Raw genomic sequence first — 19,552 nt, 5'->3', positions numbered from 1 at the left:
GAACGCAAAGAAAGAAAAGGTTCGGGCCTTGCAAAACTATTATGGGCGGTACGAACGGTTTCACTGTTATTTATAGCAATACACTTAGGGTGTGTTTGGTTTACGGAATGTAAGATTATCAGTGAGAATGTAAGATTACCAGGGAATACGATTACTGAGAATATTGTATTTTTTTGTTTGGTTGGTTTAGCAGGAATGTAAGATTACCGTGTTTGGTTAAAAGAATAAAATATTATTGAAATGTATATTTGATCAAATTGTCCTTATTATATATTTATTTTTTTAACAAGTTGAAAAATATTTATATATTTTCTTTAAAAAATTTAAATTCATAAAATTTATATATATATATATTTTACAAAATTAAAAATATAAAAAGGTTGAATGAAAGGGTAAAATTTTATTTTAACACATGAACTTCATATAAAATTTTAATTATAAACTTTTTTTTTGTAAATCTAAAATATTTTAAGGATAAATTTGTAATTTAACATTCGTAGAATTTTTATTATTCAATAACAGAATAATGATATTTTTGAAGAAGAAAAAATTTAAGGGCATTTTAGTCCAAAACGTCGGTAATCTAACAATACCTAAGGAAAGAGATGTAAATAACATTTCCGGTAATATACTCTAAAAAATTCACTATTAGTAATATAAGATTACCACTATTGGTAATGTAAAATTACCGAAAATAACATTTCCAGCCAACTAAACGAAAGAATGTGGATCTCATTCTTATGAGAATCTCACATTCTCCTAACTAAACACACCCTTAAATTCGGAATGGAAGCATCAAACTTTGTCTGTGGGGGACCTACGAAATTTTCAGTGTTAACTGTTCCATTCCCATAAGAAAAATGAGTAGGAAAAACAAGAGAGAGAAAGACAAGGTTGACTTATCAACCCAAAATTCTGAAGGTCTTAAAAGATGACTGATTTTAATATTAAAATAAGCCAGGTAATAAAGCCGTAACTCTGACTAAAAAAACTAATGTATTATTAAAACAATGTCGAGACTGGGCCATTTGACAGAATAGCAGCTCTGCACCATTTTAATCGAAGTCCAAACAATGATGATAAGAATTATGTGTGCCTCTGTTTTGTGATAAACAAACCTGGAATTATGGATTCTCAACAAAATCTCTCCAAAACTCTGCCTCTTCTTCTTGTCTTTCGCTCACCTTCTATGCCTCCTTTCTTCTTCAAATCCCAGTTACAAGCTCATTTCCATCTCCTCGACCCGCTCGACTCCTCCGAACCATATCATTCTTTCCTCACCCGGCATGCTCCTTCCGTGCTTGCCCTTCTCTGCGTGGGAAATACTCCAGTCTCCTCAGAAACCCTTTCCCTTCTTCCTTCTTTGAAGCTCGTTGTCGGTTCAAGTGCTGGACTTGACCACATCGACTTGCACGAATGCCGCCGCCGAGGCATTGCCGTCACAGACGCTGGTCAAGCATTTTCCGAGGATGTTGCAGACTTTGCTGTTGGGCTTCTAATCGATGTTTTCATACGAATGTCAGCCGGTGATCGGTATGTTCGGTCCGGGTCGTGGGTCACAAAGGGAACATACCGACTTGGTGGCAAGGTAATTATTACGTAAACTGCAATTTCAAACGACTGCGACATTATCGTATAATAGGGGCTTAATACAAAAATAATGCCTAAATTTTATTAAAAAAATAATTTGATATTTAAAGAAAATTTTATTAAAAATAAGTGTTTAACGGTTTTTTAATTACACTTTTAAGGTTTATTGTTATTTTTTTTAATATTTTAATAATAAAAAATTAATTTAAAATAAAAAATTAATTTATTTATAAAAAAATCTCAAAGTTTTAATGAAATTATATAAAAAAATTCTAGAAAACTAAAATATCTCTTTCAACCCCACTACCAACCGTCGTTGGCTATCTCTAGCCATCATTATTGTCGAACACTTGGGTTTTTGACCAAAATTGCATGGTGATTTGAATGTTGGTGGCGGTGTGACTTATGGACGTCGGGATCGATTTAAATTGATGAAAAACAGTGACAATGGCTTAAAATCTAACAAAGCTTTGAACGCTTCTCCACGACAAACGATGTCCATTTACGATGAAACGCCAACGGGAATTTAATCAGGGGTCGACGCCAATGCTGATTAAAGTGGTGGTGACGGTCACGGCTAACCGGCCGATGGAGGGGGAGGGGATGAACTTTTTGGGTTTTTTTAATAAAAAATATAATAAAGAAATATTTTTGTTTTTTAAGTTCTAAAATAAATTTTCAAAATTACCAGAACGTGACACATGTCATTTAACAATCAAATTTAACGGCCATTACGGTTCAGACACTTAAAAGTGTTTCGATGAAAATGTTAGGAACCTATTTTTAGAGAAAAATTCTTTAGGCACTTATTTTTTACGAAAAATTGTTTAGGCACTAAAACGTTTCGAGGAATAGTTTAGGCACTTATTTTGTATTAAGCCTATAATAGGGTAAATTGTCAAAATGATCTCATTTGTATCATTTTTGTTTACTTTTAGTCATTGATTTTAAAAAATTAATGTTTCGATCACTTACGTTATTAATTTACAATATTTTGGTAATTGGGGTGTTAAATGCCGTTTAGCTTGATGATATTACAAGGATTAATTTTTGAAATAACTCTTAAATTTTAGATAAAATACAAATTTAACCCTTAAACTTTAGATAGAAAATTAATCTAATCTTATCTTTTAACTTTAGTAATAAGGACAATAAAAATATAGACCCGTTTGTGATTACTATAACATAAATATAGATTTCTAGTATTTTTTTTCCAAAGAATATTAATGATGAATTTATTATTATGATTAAATTTGAATGAAGTCAAGGATTCTAAGTTAGATTTAAAGATTCCAATATATTTTTTTTGATGAATCAAGCATTTAACTCGTATTCATGAGGTCAAAAGTAGGGAATCAAATTTTTTTGTCCATCGATCGTTGACGATGACAGTTGATAGGACTGATGGCGGGGGACTTTGGTCGGATTAAAGGGTTAAATTGATATTTCACCAAAAGTTTAAAGGTAAAATTAATATTTTATCTAAATTTTAATGGTCAAATTAGTATTTTATTTAAAATTTAAAGAACAACTCAAAAATTAACCTCTTTTATTAATATATTACGTCATCAAACTAACCTCATTTAATGTCTCAAAAATCAAAATGTTATAAATCTATAACATAAATAATTAAAAAGTTATTTTTCAAGGCTTAATTAAAAAATAAGTGTCTAAACTATGTCTCGAAAAATATTTTAGTGCCTAAATTTTTTTCACTAAAACTAGGTGCCTAGCATTTTCATCAAAGCGCTTTTAGGTGTCTGGATCGTAACAACTGTTAATTTTGGTTGTTAAGTGACACGTGTCATATTCTGGTAATTTTGAAAATTTATTTAAAAAAATAAATAAATTTTTTTTATTATTACAAAAGAAACCAAACAACATATTGTGTCCCCCTCTCCTCCCCTTGCCTCTTCCCCTTCCATAGTCATCGGTAGGTCAGTTGCGACCGTCATTACCACCTTTAGCAGTACCGACGTCGACCCCAATTAGACCATCGATCAAACCTCCGTTGGATTTTTGTCGTAAACTGTCACCGTTTGCTGTGGAAAAATGTTCAAAGGTTCGTTGGATTTTAAGTCACCGTCTCTGTTTTCATTGATTTAAGCTGATCCCGATGTTTATAAGCCAGACCGCCACCACTATTTGAACCACCGTGTAATTCCGATCAAAACCCAAGTGTTCGGCGACGGTTGGTAATAGGGGTTGAAATGAGATATTTTATTTTTAGAGTTTTTAATAATTTCATTAAAATTTTGGGGTTTTTTTTATAAATAAGGTAAGTTTTTTTTTTAATTTTTTTAAAAAAATATTTTTATTATTAAAAAAATAAAAATATAATTGTAGACACCTAAAAGTGTAATTGAGAAAACGTTAGACAACTATTTTTAACAAAAATTTCTTTAGACACCAAATCATTTTTTTGGATAAAATTTAGACACTTACTTTTGTTTTAAGCCTTCTTTATAAAGCAATGGTTTGATAGTTTATCCCTAATATTATGAAAAGCATAAGGCCAACCATTGTATATTGTGGGTTTTACGAATTCAATTAATGATCGATAAGTCTTAAAGCTAGATATGTAATCTTTGATTCATAGTTGCAGTTGAGTGGAAAGCGAAATGGAATTGTGGGGCTTGGAAGAATCGGGTCCGAGGTTGCAAAAAGGCTGGTAGCATTTGGTTGCAGCATTGCCTACTGCTCTAGAAAGGAGAAGCCATTAGTCCCTTACGCTTACTATTCCACCGTCAATGACCTTGCAAAGAACAGCGATGGTCTCATTCTTTGTTTTTCTTTGACAAAAGAAACTCACCACATGATCGACAGTGGCGTCATGGAAGCGTTAGGGAAGGAAGGAGTGGTCATTAACATTGGAAGAGGGGCTTTGATCGATGAGAAGGAACTGGTGAAGTCTTTGGTGCAAGGGCGAATCGGTGGAGCCAGTCTCGATGTTTATGAAGACGAACCCTCTGTGCCGCAAGAGCTGTTTGCGATGGAGAATGTTGTGTTGGCCAGGGATTCAAATAGCGGAACGCAAACACTATTGCGGCCGCTATTTCGCGATAACGCCACCGTCCGAAATTGATATTAATGAATTTCGCGGTGGGTAGCGGATTCACGTTGATAGTGCTCTATCTGAAATCTAATGGGTAACGGTGGATATCGTTGATAATGGAACGCTATTAACGCTATTCCACCGTTACTGCCAAAATAATAAGAAAACCTAAATTTACACCTAAAAAATCAAGAGTGAAAGCATATTAATTATCAAGAATTCAAAATCAACTCACCAAAGAGGCAAAGATTAAAAAGGAGAGGGGACAAACAGGCAAAGACAGTTATTTTGGAAGAAAATCTTGCATCTGTTATGTTTTGCCGCCGATGAAGAAGAGGAGAAACAGAACGAGCTTCCATTGAAGGTAAAAAATTAAAAGCTTTAAAGATTTGTGAGTCAAAAAAGTTGAGAGAATTGGAATGAGATTCGAGAGAGTTGAGAGTTGAGAGAGCTGTGAGTAGAAAATAAAAGAATAAAGGTTTTGAAATTTTCCTCACTCCTGAAGCCTTAAAAGATTTTTTTGCCCGTTCTACTCTCACCCTCATATTTTTATTTTTAAATTAATTCTAAAATTTAATGATATGTTTATTTGCCATCACTTCCTCCAATCTTTTAAAATCTAAAATTTAGTCTTTAGTTTAGATTATAAACTTTAGATTTTATTTAATTTAGCCCTAATTTCAGTAATATAAATTTCTACAGTTTAAATTTTATACTTTTATTTTAATTCTATTTGATTTAGTAATCTTATCCTATCATCGGATTTTTAAAGTCTTTTATTTGATTAATATATATATATATATATATATGTCAATTTTGCTTAAAAAACATTTTAAAAATCTTTAAAATGATTCATTATAATTATAATTATTTTTTATTATGTTTTAAGATAAATTGTCCAAAATTTAAAAAATTCACGACCGCGACACCCGCAGTGAACGCGATGGCATCCGTTATGTTCGCAACCGCGATAAACGCGACGCGACCGAAAACGTGACCGCGAACGCTATTTAAAACCCTGGTGTTGGCTCCTCATGCTTCTGTTTACACTCCAGAATCATCTGCGGCATTGCAAGAGCTGGTTATAGGGAATTTGAAGGCATTTTTTTCTAATGAGCCTTTGCTTTCACTAGCTCCACTTGAATGAAGTTCTTATGTAGAAATGATGAATCATAGCCATCAATAATCCCATGTCTTTCTCTTCATCTTCTTCCACAAGGGTTCTATCCAATGGAGAGCAGCTTTGTTTTGGACGCAGATTGTTCTTACTTTCCATTAAGGCTAGTCTTTGTTCAACAATTATATTTAAGATTCAACAAGTCTGATTCATACATTAGATGACCAATTAACTCAAAAGCTTATGCTTAACTTGGTAGGAAAGGACTCAACCATTATATTTAAGATTCGACAAGTCTGATTCATAGTCATTTGATCATCATTCTTCTCATAGGTGTACAGTGACCTACCGTAGACTATTTGAAGATGTTTAAGTTCGAACTCTTTGTTCACTTCAATTGCGGAACCCCATTGGAGTATTATTCGAAAACTTGGTTGATTACAATGCTAGAGGGAAGTCAAGCTTGATTTGGAGGTATATACCATGTCCACCCTTGAATCCCTCCTTGGAAAGCTTAAAAATATCAGATAGTATACCTAAAAGGCTCACCTAAAATGAATAAGTTCACATAATTTCAAACAAACATATGATCTACAGTCTTCCCTGTCTGCTTAATTGCAAATTGAAATTCTTGTAAACTTTCTGTCCCCTGCCTGGCCGGTGCTTTCAAGTAACCTTCTGACAGAGAAATGACAGTAGTAGTTTACTTTGCAACTCTTTTAACGGACTATGTAATTCCCAGTTTTTAACCGGCTACGGATGCTGGACAATTTACTTCCAGGGATCCACATCAAGATAGCTACTAGCCTACTAACTCATTAAGTTGGAGTGAAGAGTATCATGCATGTTCTAAACATGTTGGGTCAAATTTGCAGCACAGGAGTAGGTTTCGATATGTGCTTCATTGCAGAATGTATATATGTTTATGTAATGTAATATACTTTATAATTATACCTACAACAGGCAATGTTGACAGAAAGTGAAGTGAACAAGCTGTAAGTCTCTGATCCAATATATATTATATTCCATGCCTAACACAAGGTATATTATAATCCATGGCCAGCTAATAGGAGATTTGAGAACCAGAGATTTGTTGAGGTGGGGAACATGTTGAAACCACAAAATTTGATTACTGACGACTGAGCCATAATGCTCCCAAAGGGGAAATATGCCCTCATTTCAACCCCTTGAGCAGCACGCCAGACTATGAAGGGTCATCATCAACCCACTCCCCAAATCATTTCTCCCATCCTTGCACCTCAAAGCTTCTTTACATGACATAAAGCAAAAGGCCTCATGTTTTTGGAAGCTTTTACCAAAATTTCAAGTGAATTTATTAATATATTAGATGGATTTTAGCTGAACTGTTATAACCATCTCAATGGATCAAGTATATTAATTCTACTTGGGACACCATATAATGAAAAGGACACTGAGAACTTTCATTTTTCCTCTCTTCAATCCCTCTTTGCAAAACTTGTTCTAGCCATTCCTCTCATGGAGTCATGGGGTCTCTTTTCTCTCTAACATTGATATTACTTTCATGGGTATCATTGCTCTCGACGGAAGCTGAAGCCGAGGGGATCAAATCAGCTTCTCTTCTAGATCTTCTCATTAGGGACTACATAGTGAAGTCCTTTGACAGGCATTTGAAAACATGCATTGAACAAACTATAAATCTACCTGCGAATTTCTCCGGCATCGAAATCGATACAACAAGGTTTAGATGTGGAAGCCTTCACAGATATGGTGCACAAGTTAAGGAATTTTATCTGGGGAGAGGCGTGAATGTGCATCCCTGTACAGAGAGAGTCGTGGTAGTTAGACAAAACTTGGGTTCTAATCGGTCATCCATCTACTATAACTATGATATTTCAGGTTACTAGCTTGTGTCACCAATATTAGGCCTCCTCGCTTATAATGCCGGCACAGATGCAAGTTCCGGCAGCCCTTTTTGTTGCGGAAGATGGCTATCGGATAGAGAAAAATCGTAACTGATAATTTGAGAAAATAAAAATGAAGATAAAAGAGACACAAAATTTACGTATAAAACTCCTAAAAAATATAGGGTAAAAACCACGGGCAACGGTAGAAAAATTTCACTATGAGAAAATAGGAATTACAACCTCTCTCGATCTACCAAGGAGAAAATAATGATAATTCTCTCTAGATAAAAAGGAGAAAACAACTCTCAAGAAACTCTCTAAAATCTCTCTAGTATTGGAAGAAAGCTAGAATGCTTTGGGATGGTTTTGAAGCTAAATGAGCTAGGGTATTTATAGTTGAAGCTTTAAGGACTAATTTATAAATACCCTAAATTACAATGACTAATTGCATAGTTTTACCATCCAAAATTTTCAACAATTTGGTGGCCAAATTTGACTAATTTTGCCACCCCATTAATGCCACCAAATTGTCACCCATAATGTTGACAATTGATGCAATTTGGTGTGCCAATTTTCAACAATCTCCCACTTGAAGATTTGATTGGAACAATCATATCTTCACACCATTCTTTCTACCTTGTACCTTTCATGTTGCTTACATTTCTGACAGGCCACAGGAGGATCGACACCAGGTAAATTTATCAGCATTGATTGCCTTCGTCATAAAATCTGCTATGTTGTCTTTGGTATGGATCTTCTGCATATCTACCGTTCTTTCTTCCACCTTTTCACGAATGAAATGTTACTGAACTCGTATGTGCTTAGTCCTTGAATGAAATGCTGCGCTTTGACTGTCACAAAATAGAGAGACATACTCTTGATTGTGCCCAAGCTCCTCCAATAGCATCTTCAACCAAATTGCTTCTTTACTGGCTTGTGTAGCTGCTACATATTATGCCTCTGTTGTGGACGTAGCCACAACTGACTGCAATTTTGAAACCCAGCTTACAACTCCACCAGTAACTTTGAACACATATCCTGTAGTAGATTTGCTTTTATCCAAATCCCCTGCATAGTCAGAATCTACATACCCATTGATTAGTAAGTTTGATCCTCCGTAACATAATGCAACATTTGAGGTCCCTTTGATGTATCTTAGGATCCTCTTTACAATATTCCAATTCTCTTTGCCTGGATTCGCTGTAACATCCGCAATACCGGGTTAGTGACCAAATTGTAAAGTTTCAGAATTTGGTGACTAAAGTAGAAGAATGAAGGAATTCAATGATTATTTGAATATATATTGAAGGTTATTTGGTAATTATTAAAGGAAATTAAGGGTATTATGGTCATTTGACCAGAAGGATTTTTATATTTTTTTTAAGGTAATATAAACGTGGGATATGTGAGAACCATCCAGAGTGCTCTTCTCCTTTCTTCTTCTCATACGTGGGAGAGCAAGGCAAAGGTAAGTTTAATTTCAGTTGGTTAATTCTTGAGTTTTAAGCTTAGTTTTGATTCTTTGGGTATTAAATAAGCTTAAGGAAAGCTTATATGAGATTTAAACAATAAGATAAAGGAATTATGAAGGAATTTGCCATATGAGTTTTAAGATGAAATTTTGATATGGTATGGTTGTTGAAGTTTTATGGATGAATTTGACTTGTCATCAATCTAATTAAGAAGTATGAAGTGTTAGAATGGGAATTAGAACACATTGAAAATTTGGTATGATTTTTGAATCTTATATGGATAATATGATTTTGATGTTTAAGATGAAACAAATGAATATAGATTGGTTTAAGTATGTGTACTAGAGTTAAGAATGAAAAGGGGATGATATATGAAGTGTTTGAGTGGAAATGAAGTAATTTTCGGGTTGAAAATATGATTTCTGGGCAAGGGGAATCGGTACCCATTCAAGGGGAACCGATACCCCTTCAAACGAACAACATTTCCAGAATGTCATGAGGGAATCGATACCCCCATAGTAGGGAACCGATTCCCCCTAAAGGAAAATGTGAATATTGGTTTAATAAGTTCGTTTAAATTGCTAGTATCCAATTACAAGGTGTAGGTATCTAATGATTGCCTCAAAATGTACATGTATGTAGATTCTATGCATAAAGCAACTCCGGAACGTTTGGCAAGTAAGATCGATCAAGGAAAGATAACAGATCGATATTGACTAGTGAGGCCAGGTGAGTGCGTACTATTAGAATATACGTATTGTGTATGGAAATTTGACTTGCGACAAGTCTGTTTCCAATATGTTGAATATGATTGTATGATTATGTTTATATTACATGAATATGTTTAGTTGTATTACATGTTAGGTGGTATGAATTTATATGATATGTGTTATATGACAATGATTTATATGATAATAAGAGAAAGGATATAAATTACATGAGTTAGATATATATATATATATATATATATAGGAATTGTATAATCAACTTATGAGATTAAATGAAAAGTGAGATAAGTTAAATAACATTGATTTATAGGGCAATATAAGAATGATATATAAATGAGGAGACATTGACAGAAGTGATTATATGAATATGTAAATAAGTTATATAGAGAGGATATATGAGCGGAAATGAACATATAATACATGAGTCATATGGTAAAGATTTATGAATCTATAGGAAAATGTTATGGGAACTATGTGATGATAAGTTATGAGAAAATATTTATATAGGTAACAAGCTATGTGATATACTTGGTGTATGAGAATCATACAAGAATAAGAGATGACAATGAGTTACATGCCAGATGAACACAAGAGAAGTGTTATAAGCTACGTGACAGATGATTATGAAATCATACGAAAAGTGAAATGTACATGTGAATACATGTTAGTGAAATAAGCTATGTGAACTAGTATAAATATATGTGATTACATAAGTTATGATATAAACATGTGATATAAGATATAAGCTAAAGAATTATAGGATATGAGATAAGACAGACATATGTGGTTATAAGAGACATGATATGAAAAATAGAGAAAAGGAAAATGTGATATGTGAAAGTGAACTATATATATGAATATGAGAAATGATATAAGCCATGTGACATGATCTATATGATTACATGAATATGCAATATGATACATGTGATATGATATGAAGTATATGGTTACACCTACATGTGGTATGTGACAGAAGAGAAAGAACAAGTGATATGAAATGTTTAAATGATAATGCCCATGTTATGTGATATGAGAGCTAGGGGTATAGTTGGCATGCCAAGAGTCGAGGGTTTACCTATGTTCTACGGAACATATGGACAGTTTTACCTATGTCTTTCGAGACATATGGACAGTATACCTATGTTCTAAGGAACATATGGACAGTTTACCGAGGATCTTTATGACCTCTGGACAGTTACCGAGGATCTTTATGACCTCTGGATAGTTACCGGGGTCTGTGTGACCTCTGGATAGGTCCTTCGGGACATTTATATGAGCTGTGGTGACAGCATATTGGTGCACAACCTCAATAGACTCACATATCTACAGTTCTCACAGGTGCACATGGCTAATAAGAGATAACATGGAATGTAATGTATAAGATATATGTAATGTATATACTTATGGTGATATGTCATGTGTTGCTTGAATTATAATGATGTTGATAAAGATAATATACATGGGCAATGCAATTGGAAGACAAATGAAAAGTGAAGTAATACAAGAAGATATGTTGCGTGTGTGTATGACATGATATATATTGTTATCATGCAATAGATACATGCATATTGAAATGTCATGATTCAATGGTATGAATGCACGTTCATGAATTTATTGTTATATGTTTAATTATTGCCTCACTAATTCAACGACTTAGCGTGTGATTGTTTCACACGTAGGTTTCGAGAAGAATAAAGAGTAATGCGGAGCAAGACAGGCCAGTTCTCCTTACCAAATGTCAGATCAGAAAATGTATGTACTGTTTACAGAGTGTAGTTGGCATGTAGTCTAAAGATATAAATGGTATGAACTCTGATATCTGTTGTAAACGTTTTGAATAATTTAAATGTTATCAAAGTTTTTAAATTACCCACTATTTTATACGAATAAATGTTTGAAAAGTCAATGTGACACTTCGGACTCGTATCCGGATCGGATACGGGTTGGGGGTGTTACATTTAATGGTATCAGAGCTAAGGTTTAGCCGATTCTCGGCATAAACCGAAGTCCAAAGTGTCATAAAAGGTGTACATGCCAACATAGATTGAAAAAAAAAATTCTGATCTGATTGTGTAAGGAGTATGTTGTCTTGCTAATAGAATAAGAATAGTTTAATACAGTAGAAATCCGATCGTGATAATTTCGAAGTAAGTGAAAGGTGATATTCCTGATTGTGATAGCTATTCACTTGCCCTGGCCAGGCAGGATGAAGAGCGGACACCTCAGGAAATGCCTAGTAAGATCAAAAGTTGATTTCAGAAAGCTGAAATCATATCTGAATATGATAGAAAGTTTTCATCGTTTGGAATCGGAAAAACGATATAGAGTTATTATGTGGATAAGATAGAATATGGTGAACCGGTGTCACCATAAGAATGTTAAAAAGATCTAAGGACGTGATGAGTACGTATAGAAGAACTCAAGGATAAGTGCATCAGTGACAAGTGTATAAGATGTATAAAGTCAGAGCTTATGAGTTTGAAACGAAGTGATAGTATTGCGCATAAACAAGAGTATGTTTATGATAAGGGTTTGCAGTTAAGATGAAAAGAGTTAGTATGGCTAACTAGAGTATGTGATAAAAATGTACTGGAATTATAAGATTATAAGATATTGTCAGGATATGATAACCAGATCTACAATGGATCTGGATACAGTTGCATATTTGGATCATAATAATGTGGTATAGTAAAGGAAAAGGAAGTAAGAATTTGTATATTTAAGTAAAGCTGAGGATTGATAAGAAGAGTTTGAGAATGTGTATATCGATGATCAGATTATAGGACACAGGAAGTCAGAATGTTGAGTTGAAGCAAAAGAAATTTCAGGATGTATGAGAATAGAGGTGAAATTGATAAGTTGAGTAAGCGAATGTTGAGATAATTTCTATTTGAAAGGATGTATGTGTTTGGTTGATTAGGGTTTGTACCCTAGATTAAACATATGTTATTGACTAGCTGTCAGAGTAAATGTGATAGAGTTATAAGATTGAAGGAAAAGATAAAGTGTAGTTAATTGATTATGATGTGAATTTGAATATGGTTGTATATTCTGAGCAGATAACTATGATGTAGAAACTGAGATAAGTATTTTCATGGAACCTTTAGGAAGAAAAATACAAGTATAAGAGTGATAAGAATGAAGTTATGTATAAGAATGGGTTATTAGAGTAATGAGGATGCGATGAAGATTGGTACATAAAGATGAGTATAAGTGATAAGACAAGAGTATGTGAACATGAAAGGAAATATATGATTTATGTATAAGGAATAAGGAATAAAGAAATGAAAGGTATTGATTTAAAGGATCAGATACGATAAATATGGAAGTACAGAGGACAATTTTGATATAGAAATAAGACAAGTGTGCAAGGTGATGTGAAAATATTGTTTGACTCCTTAAAGTATATGTTTACTCACATTGTAGAAGATTTAAAGTTGTGTTTTGGTTAAATGATGACGAAATACAAGTTTGGTATGGTTATAAGGTAATTAGGAAGTTATGAAGAAATAAATGGATTTATGATATAGAGATGGATGTTACTGTCAACATGATGAGTGACATTATATTGAATTTTAGAAAGGTCAAAGGAAAGATGCATAATCGAATGAGAGAAAAGACAACCATGGATTGGTATTACTGGTTATTGTTGATATGATAAGCAACAGAGGATGAATGTATAAACGAAAAAGATAGTCGGAAAACTAAAGGATTGAAAAGTAAGTTTCTGATGATGACAAGAAAGAATAAGTCAGGGAAGCAACATAAGAACATTAGAAGATATGTTCTTATTAAGATGTGCAGTGAAAATTCGAGGACGAATTTTCTTAAAAGGAGGGGAGATTTGTAACATCCGCAATACCGGGTTAGTGACCAAATTGTAAAGTTTCAGAATTTGGTGACTAAAGTAGAAGAATGAAGGAATTCAATGATTATTTGAATATATATTGAAGGTTATTTGGTAATTATTAAAGGAAATTAAGGGTATTATGGTCATTTGACCAGAAGGATTTTTATATATTTTTTAAGGTAATATAACGGGGATATGTGAGAACCATCCAGAGTGCTCTTCTCCTTTCTTCTTCTTCATACGTGGGAAAGCAAGGCAAAGGTAAGTTTAATTTCAGTTGGTTAATTCTTGAGTTTTAAGCTTAGTTTTGATTCTTTGGGTATTAAATAAGCTTAAGGAAAGCTTATATGAGATTTAAACAATAAGATAAAGGAATTATGAAGGAATTTGCCATATGAGTTTTAAGATGAAATTTTGATATGGTATGGTTGTTGAAGTTTTATGGATGAATTTGACTTGTCATCAATCTAATTAAGAAGTATGAAGTGTTAGAATGGGAATTAGAACACATTGAAAATTTGGTATGATTTTTGAATCTTATATGGATAATAGGATTTTGATGTTTAAGATGAAATAAATGAATATAGATTGGTTTAAGTATGTGTACTAGAGTTAAGAATGAAAAGAGGATGATATATGAAGTGTTTGAGTGGAAATGAAGTAATTTTCGGGTTGAAAATATGATTTCTGGGCAAGGGGAATCGGTACCCATTCAAGGGGAACCGATACCCCTTCAAACGAACAACATTTCCAGAATGTCATGAGGGAATCGATACCCCCATAGTAGGGAACCGATTCCCCCTAAAGGAAAATGTGAATATTGGTTTAATAAGTTCGTTTAAATTGCTAGTATCCAATTACAAGGTGTAGGTATCTAATGATTGCCTCAAAATGTACATGTATGTAGATTCTACGCATAAAGCAACTCCGGAACGTTTGGCAAGTAAGATCGATCAAGGAAAGATAACAGATCGATATTGACTAGTGAGGCCAGGTGAGTGCGTACTATTAGAATATACGTATTGTGTATGGAAATTTGACTTGCGACAAGTCTGTTTCCAATATGTTGAATATATGATTGTATGATTATGTTTATATTACATGAATATGTTTAGTTGTATTACATGTTAGGTGGTATGAATTTATATGATATGTGTTATATGGCAATGATTTATATGATAACAAGAGAAAGGATATAATTACATGAGTTAGATATATATATATATATATATATATAGGAATTGTATAATCACTTATGAGATTAAATGAAAGTGAGATAAGTTAAATAACATTGATTTATAGGGCAATATAAGAATGATATATAAATGAGGAGACATTGACAGAAGTGATTATGAATATGTAAATAAGTTATATAGAGAGGATATATGAGCGGAAATGAACATATAATACATGAGTCATATGGTAAAGATTTATGAATCTATAGGAAAATGTTATGGGAACTATGTGATGATAAGTTATGAAAATATTTATATAGGTAACAAGCTATGTGATATACTTGGTGTATGAGAATCATACGAGAATAAGAGATGACAATGAGTTACATGCCAGATGAACACAAGAGAAGTGTTATAAGCTACGTGACAGATGATTATGAAATCATACGAAAAGTGAAATGTACATGTGAATACATGTTAGTGAAATAAGCTATGTGAACTAGTATAAATAGTATATGTGATTACATAAGTTATATGATATAAACATGTGATATAAGATATAAGCTAAGAATTATAGGATATGAGATAAGACAGACATATGTGGTTATAAGAGACATGATATGAAAATAGGAGAAAAGGAAAATGTGATATGTGAAAGTGAACTATATATATGAATATGAGAAATGATATAAGCCATGTGACATGATCTATATGATTACATGAATATGAAATATGTGATACATGTGATATGATATGAAGTATGGTTACACCTACATGTGGTATGTGACAAAAGAGAAAGAACAAGTGATATGAAATGTTATAAATGATAATGCCCATGTTATGTGATATGAGAGCTAGGGGTATAGTTGGCATGCCAAGAGTCGAGGGTTTACCTATGTTCTACGGAACATATGGACAGTTTTACCTATGTCTTTCGAGACATATGGACAGTATACCTATGTTCTAAGGAACATATGGACAGTTTACCGAGGATCTTTATGACCTCTGGACAGTTACCGAGGATCTTTATGACCTCTGGATAGTTACCGGGGTCTGTGTGACCTCTGGATAGGTCATTCGGGACATTTATATGAGCTGTGGTGACAGCATAGTGGTGCACAACCTCAATAGACTCACATATCTACAGTTCTCACAGGTGCACATGGGCTAATAAGATAACATGGAATGTAATGTATAAGATATATGTGATGTATATACTTATGGTGATATGTCATGGTTGCTTGAATTATAATGATGTTGATAAAGATAATAATATACATGGGCAATGCAATTGGAAGACAAACGAAAAGTGAAAGTAATACAAGAAGATATGTTGCGTGTGTGTATGACATGATTATATATATTGTTATCATGCAATAGATACATGCATATTGAAATGTCATGATTCAATGGTATGAATGCACGTTCATGAATTTATTGTTATATGTTTAATTATTGCCTCACTAAGTCAACGACTTAGCGTGTGATTGTTTCACACGTAGGTTTCGAGAAGAATAAAGAGTAATGCGGAGCAAGACAGGTCAGTTCTCCTTACCAAATGTCAGATCAGAAAATGTATGTACTGTTTACAGAGTGTAGTTGGCATGTAGTCTAAAGATATAAATGGTATGAACTCTGATATCTGTTGTAAACGTTTTGAAATAATTTAAATGTTATCAAAGTTTTTAAATTACTCACTATTTTATACGAATAAATGTTTGAAAAGTCAATGTGACACTTCGGACTCGTATCCGAATCGGATATGGGTTGGGGGTGTTACATTCGCCATGTACCGACTAACCACTCCCACTGCTTGTGCAATGTCTGGTCTTGTGCATATCATAGCGAACATTAAACTTCCCATTACCGATGCATACGGTACTCGAGACATCTCCATCCTCTCTTCTTCACTGCTAGAACTCATACTGGAGGATAATTTGAAGTTAATAGGAAGAGGGGTAGAAATTGGCTTACAATCTTGCATGCTAAATCGTGACAAGATTTTCTTCAAGTAATTCTTTTGTGAAAGCCAAATCTTCCTATTACTTCCGTCTCGGTGAATTTGCATCCCTAGAATCTTGTTTGCTGATCCCAAGTCCTTCATTTCAAATTCCCTAGCCAGTTGTGCCTTCAATTCTTCAATATGATCTTTGTTGGGTCCTGCAACCAACATGTCATCCACATACAACAGCAATATAACAAAATCGTTATCACCAGACCTCTTGAAATAAGCACAAGGGTCTACATTAAGTCTATTATATCCAAGGCACATAATGAAGGAATCAAATCTCTTATACCAACACCTCGGTGCCTGCTTTAGACCGTACAGAGATTTGTTCAACCTGCAAACCAAGTTATTCTTTTCGTCTTCTTCAAAACCTTCAGGCTGGAGCATATAAATCTATTCTTCATGATTTTCATAAAGAAAAGCTGTTTTAACATTTAGCTGTTCCAAATGTAAATTCAATGTAGCACACATTGCCAAGACTACTCGAACTGTTGTTAGTCGAACCACAGGAGAAAAAATTTCATTGAAATCAATACCTTCTTTCTGAGCATATCCTTTGACCACCAGTCTTGCACGATACCTCTCCACTTGATCATCACCATTTCGTTTGATTTTGAAAACCCATTTGTTACCAATTGGCTTCCTTCCTTGTGGTAGTGGCACAAGGTCTCATGTATTATTTTTATGAAGGGCTTCGATTTCTTCTTGCATCGCCATCATCCACAGTGAAGCATCTGAGCTGTTTATTGCCTCCTGGTATGTTGATGGCTCACTGTCCTCTGTTAAAAGGCAGTATGCAATGTTACCTTCTATAACATAATCTGAGTTCTAATTGGGACGTCTTCTCACATGATCTGATTGACGAGTTGTTGGAGCTTCAGAACTCTCTGGTTCTTGTTCATCATGTGCTGGTTCTGCTTCAGAAGAATCTCCTTCTTCAAACTCTTTTTCCACATGTATCTGAGTAGTCTCTGACTTTTCAGCGATATCATCGTCTTCTTTTCTTTGTAGTTTATCTTCTACAAAGATAATATCCCTGCTAATGATCACTTTGCGAGCAGTGGGATCCCACAAGAGATACCTCTTTACTCCATCAGCATACCCCAAGAATTTGCATTTCCTGGATTTTGGATCCAGCTTTGAAATTTCTTGGGCGTTGTACATCACGTACATAATATTTCCAAATACATGGAGGTTTGAATAATCAACTGGTTTACCAGTCCACATCTCCATTGGTGTCTTCAGCTCTATTGCAATTGATGGAGCTCGATTCACCAAATAACAGGCGGTATTGACTGCTTCTGCCCAGAATGATTTTTCTAGGCCTGCGTCCCTCAACATTGCTCTTGTTCTTTCTAACAAGGTTCTGTTCATCCGCTCTGCCACTCCATTTTGTTGAGGAGTGTTCGCCACTGTGAAGTGTCTTTTGATGCCTTCTTTCTTGCAAAAGTCATCAAATTCTTCGCTTATGTATTCTCCTCCATTATCTGTTCTGAAACACTTGATCTTATTTCCAGAATCAAGTTCCACCCGCGCTTTGAAGTTTTTTAAAGTTGAAAACACGTCTGACTTCTTCTTAATAGGGTGCACCCAACATCTCCTGGAGTAGTCATCAATAAATGAGACAAAGTATTTTGCTCCACCTAGGGACGTTACTGGTGCTTGCCATACGTCAGAGTGAACCAATTCTAGAACACTTTTACCTCTAGAATTTGATGTGTTGAATTTCAACCGGTGCTGCTTACTTGTTATGCAATGCTCACACAAAGGAAGTGATACCTTTGTTAAGCCTGGAAGTAGCTTTTGCTCCACAAGGAATTTAATTCCTTGTTCTGACATGTGTCCAAGTTTCTAATGCCATAGCATTGCCGAATCTGAACTACATGAGGCAACAGAGGCTTCTGCTTCTACCAAAGTCTCTCCCTTCAGCATGTACAAGTTTGCAGCTATTTTTTCGCCTTTCAGTACCACAAGTGCTCCACGGAACACTTTCATGATTCCTTTCGTGTTTCAATCTTGCTTGCATTATTATCCAACAATCCGTAGATAATAAATTTTTCTTCAGGCCTTTCACGTGCCGCACATCTCGAACAACTTTAATTATTCTGTCATACATCTTCAATTTGATAGTTCCCACGCCAACGATCTCTAAGGCATGATCATTGCAACTATAAACAGATCCTCCTGAGACAGGTTCATAATGATGGAACCATTCTCTTCTTGAGGTCATGTGATATGTTGCTCCCGAATCAATGAGCCATATATCTGCAAATCGTTTTCTTCCTTCCACGGTGGTTGACGCTTCACAGCAAAGAGCATCTCCATCATCTGAAGTGTTTGCGGTATTGCCTTGTGGATTGGAGTTTTTATTTAGACTTCAACAATCCTTCTTCAAATGACCATTCTTTCCACAGTTGTAACACTTTAAATTCTTCTTGCTCCTCGACTTCGATCTACCATGTTTGTGACTGCTGCTTTGGCCACGTTCTGTTGATCTCCCTCTCATCGTTGTCATCGTTGTCAACGCTTCTGCTTGTTGCAGATTTACTTGTCTGTCTTCCTTGTTCTTGCGCTGATTTTCTTCTTGTAGAACAGCAGCTGCAACATCATCAAAGACTAGACTAGTGACATTAATGTTTGTCAAGTTGATGATGAGTTGATCATACGAATC

General features: G+C 34.3%; 2 protein-coding genes across 2 annotated transcripts; both read left to right on the top strand.

Annotated features, from left to right (window-relative positions):
* The first annotated feature begins 1,115 nt into the window (after window positions 1–1,115).
* On the top strand, window positions 1,116–5,793 carry LOC120155180 (glyoxylate/hydroxypyruvate reductase HPR3-like). Its single transcript, XM_039166764.1, has 3 exons — window positions 1,116–1,588; window positions 4,196–4,594; window positions 5,667–5,793. Exons 1-3 carry the CDS (start codon window positions 1,127–1,129, stop codon window positions 5,790–5,792), a joined length of 987 nt encoding a protein of 328 aa, XP_039022695.1. The 5' UTR covers window positions 1,116–1,126; the 3' UTR covers window position 5,793.
* A 1,474-nt stretch (window positions 5,794–7,267) lies between these two features.
* On the top strand, window positions 7,268–7,648 carry LOC120155279. The gene has a single exon (XM_039166850.1). It carries the CDS (start codon window positions 7,268–7,270, stop codon window positions 7,646–7,648), a length of 381 nt encoding a protein of 126 aa, XP_039022781.1.
* The last annotated feature ends 11,904 nt before the right edge of the window (window positions 7,649–19,552 follow it).

This window comes from Hibiscus syriacus, unplaced genomic scaffold (genome assembly GCF_006381635.1).
Source record: "Hibiscus syriacus cultivar Baekdansim isolate YM2019G1 unplaced genomic scaffold, ASM638163v2 tig00111166_pilon, whole genome shotgun sequence".
Classification (NCBI taxonomy): Eukaryota; Viridiplantae; Streptophyta; class Magnoliopsida; order Malvales; family Malvaceae; genus Hibiscus; species Hibiscus syriacus.
The sequence above is the reverse complement of the archived record's forward strand: the minus strand, read 5'-3'. Positions and strand labels throughout refer to the sequence as shown.

Bases quoted from the DNA above. Each gene is read 5' to 3' on its own strand.
- LOC120155279 (XM_039166850.1), top strand. From the start codon at position 7,268: ATGGGGTCTCTTTTCTCTCTAACATTGATATTACTTTCATGGGTATCA.
- LOC120155180 (XM_039166764.1), top strand. From the start codon at position 1,127: ATGGATTCTCAACAAAATCTCTCCAAAACTCTGCCTCTTCTTCTTGTC. The intron at 1,589-4,195 runs GTAATTATTACG...TCATAGTTGCAG, and splicing joins CATACCGACTTGGTGGCAAG to TTGAGTGGAAAGCGAAATGG. The intron at 4,595-5,666 runs GTGTTGGCCAGG...TTTAAAACCCTG, and splicing joins TGTTTGCGATGGAGAATGTT to GTGTTGGCTCCTCATGCTTC.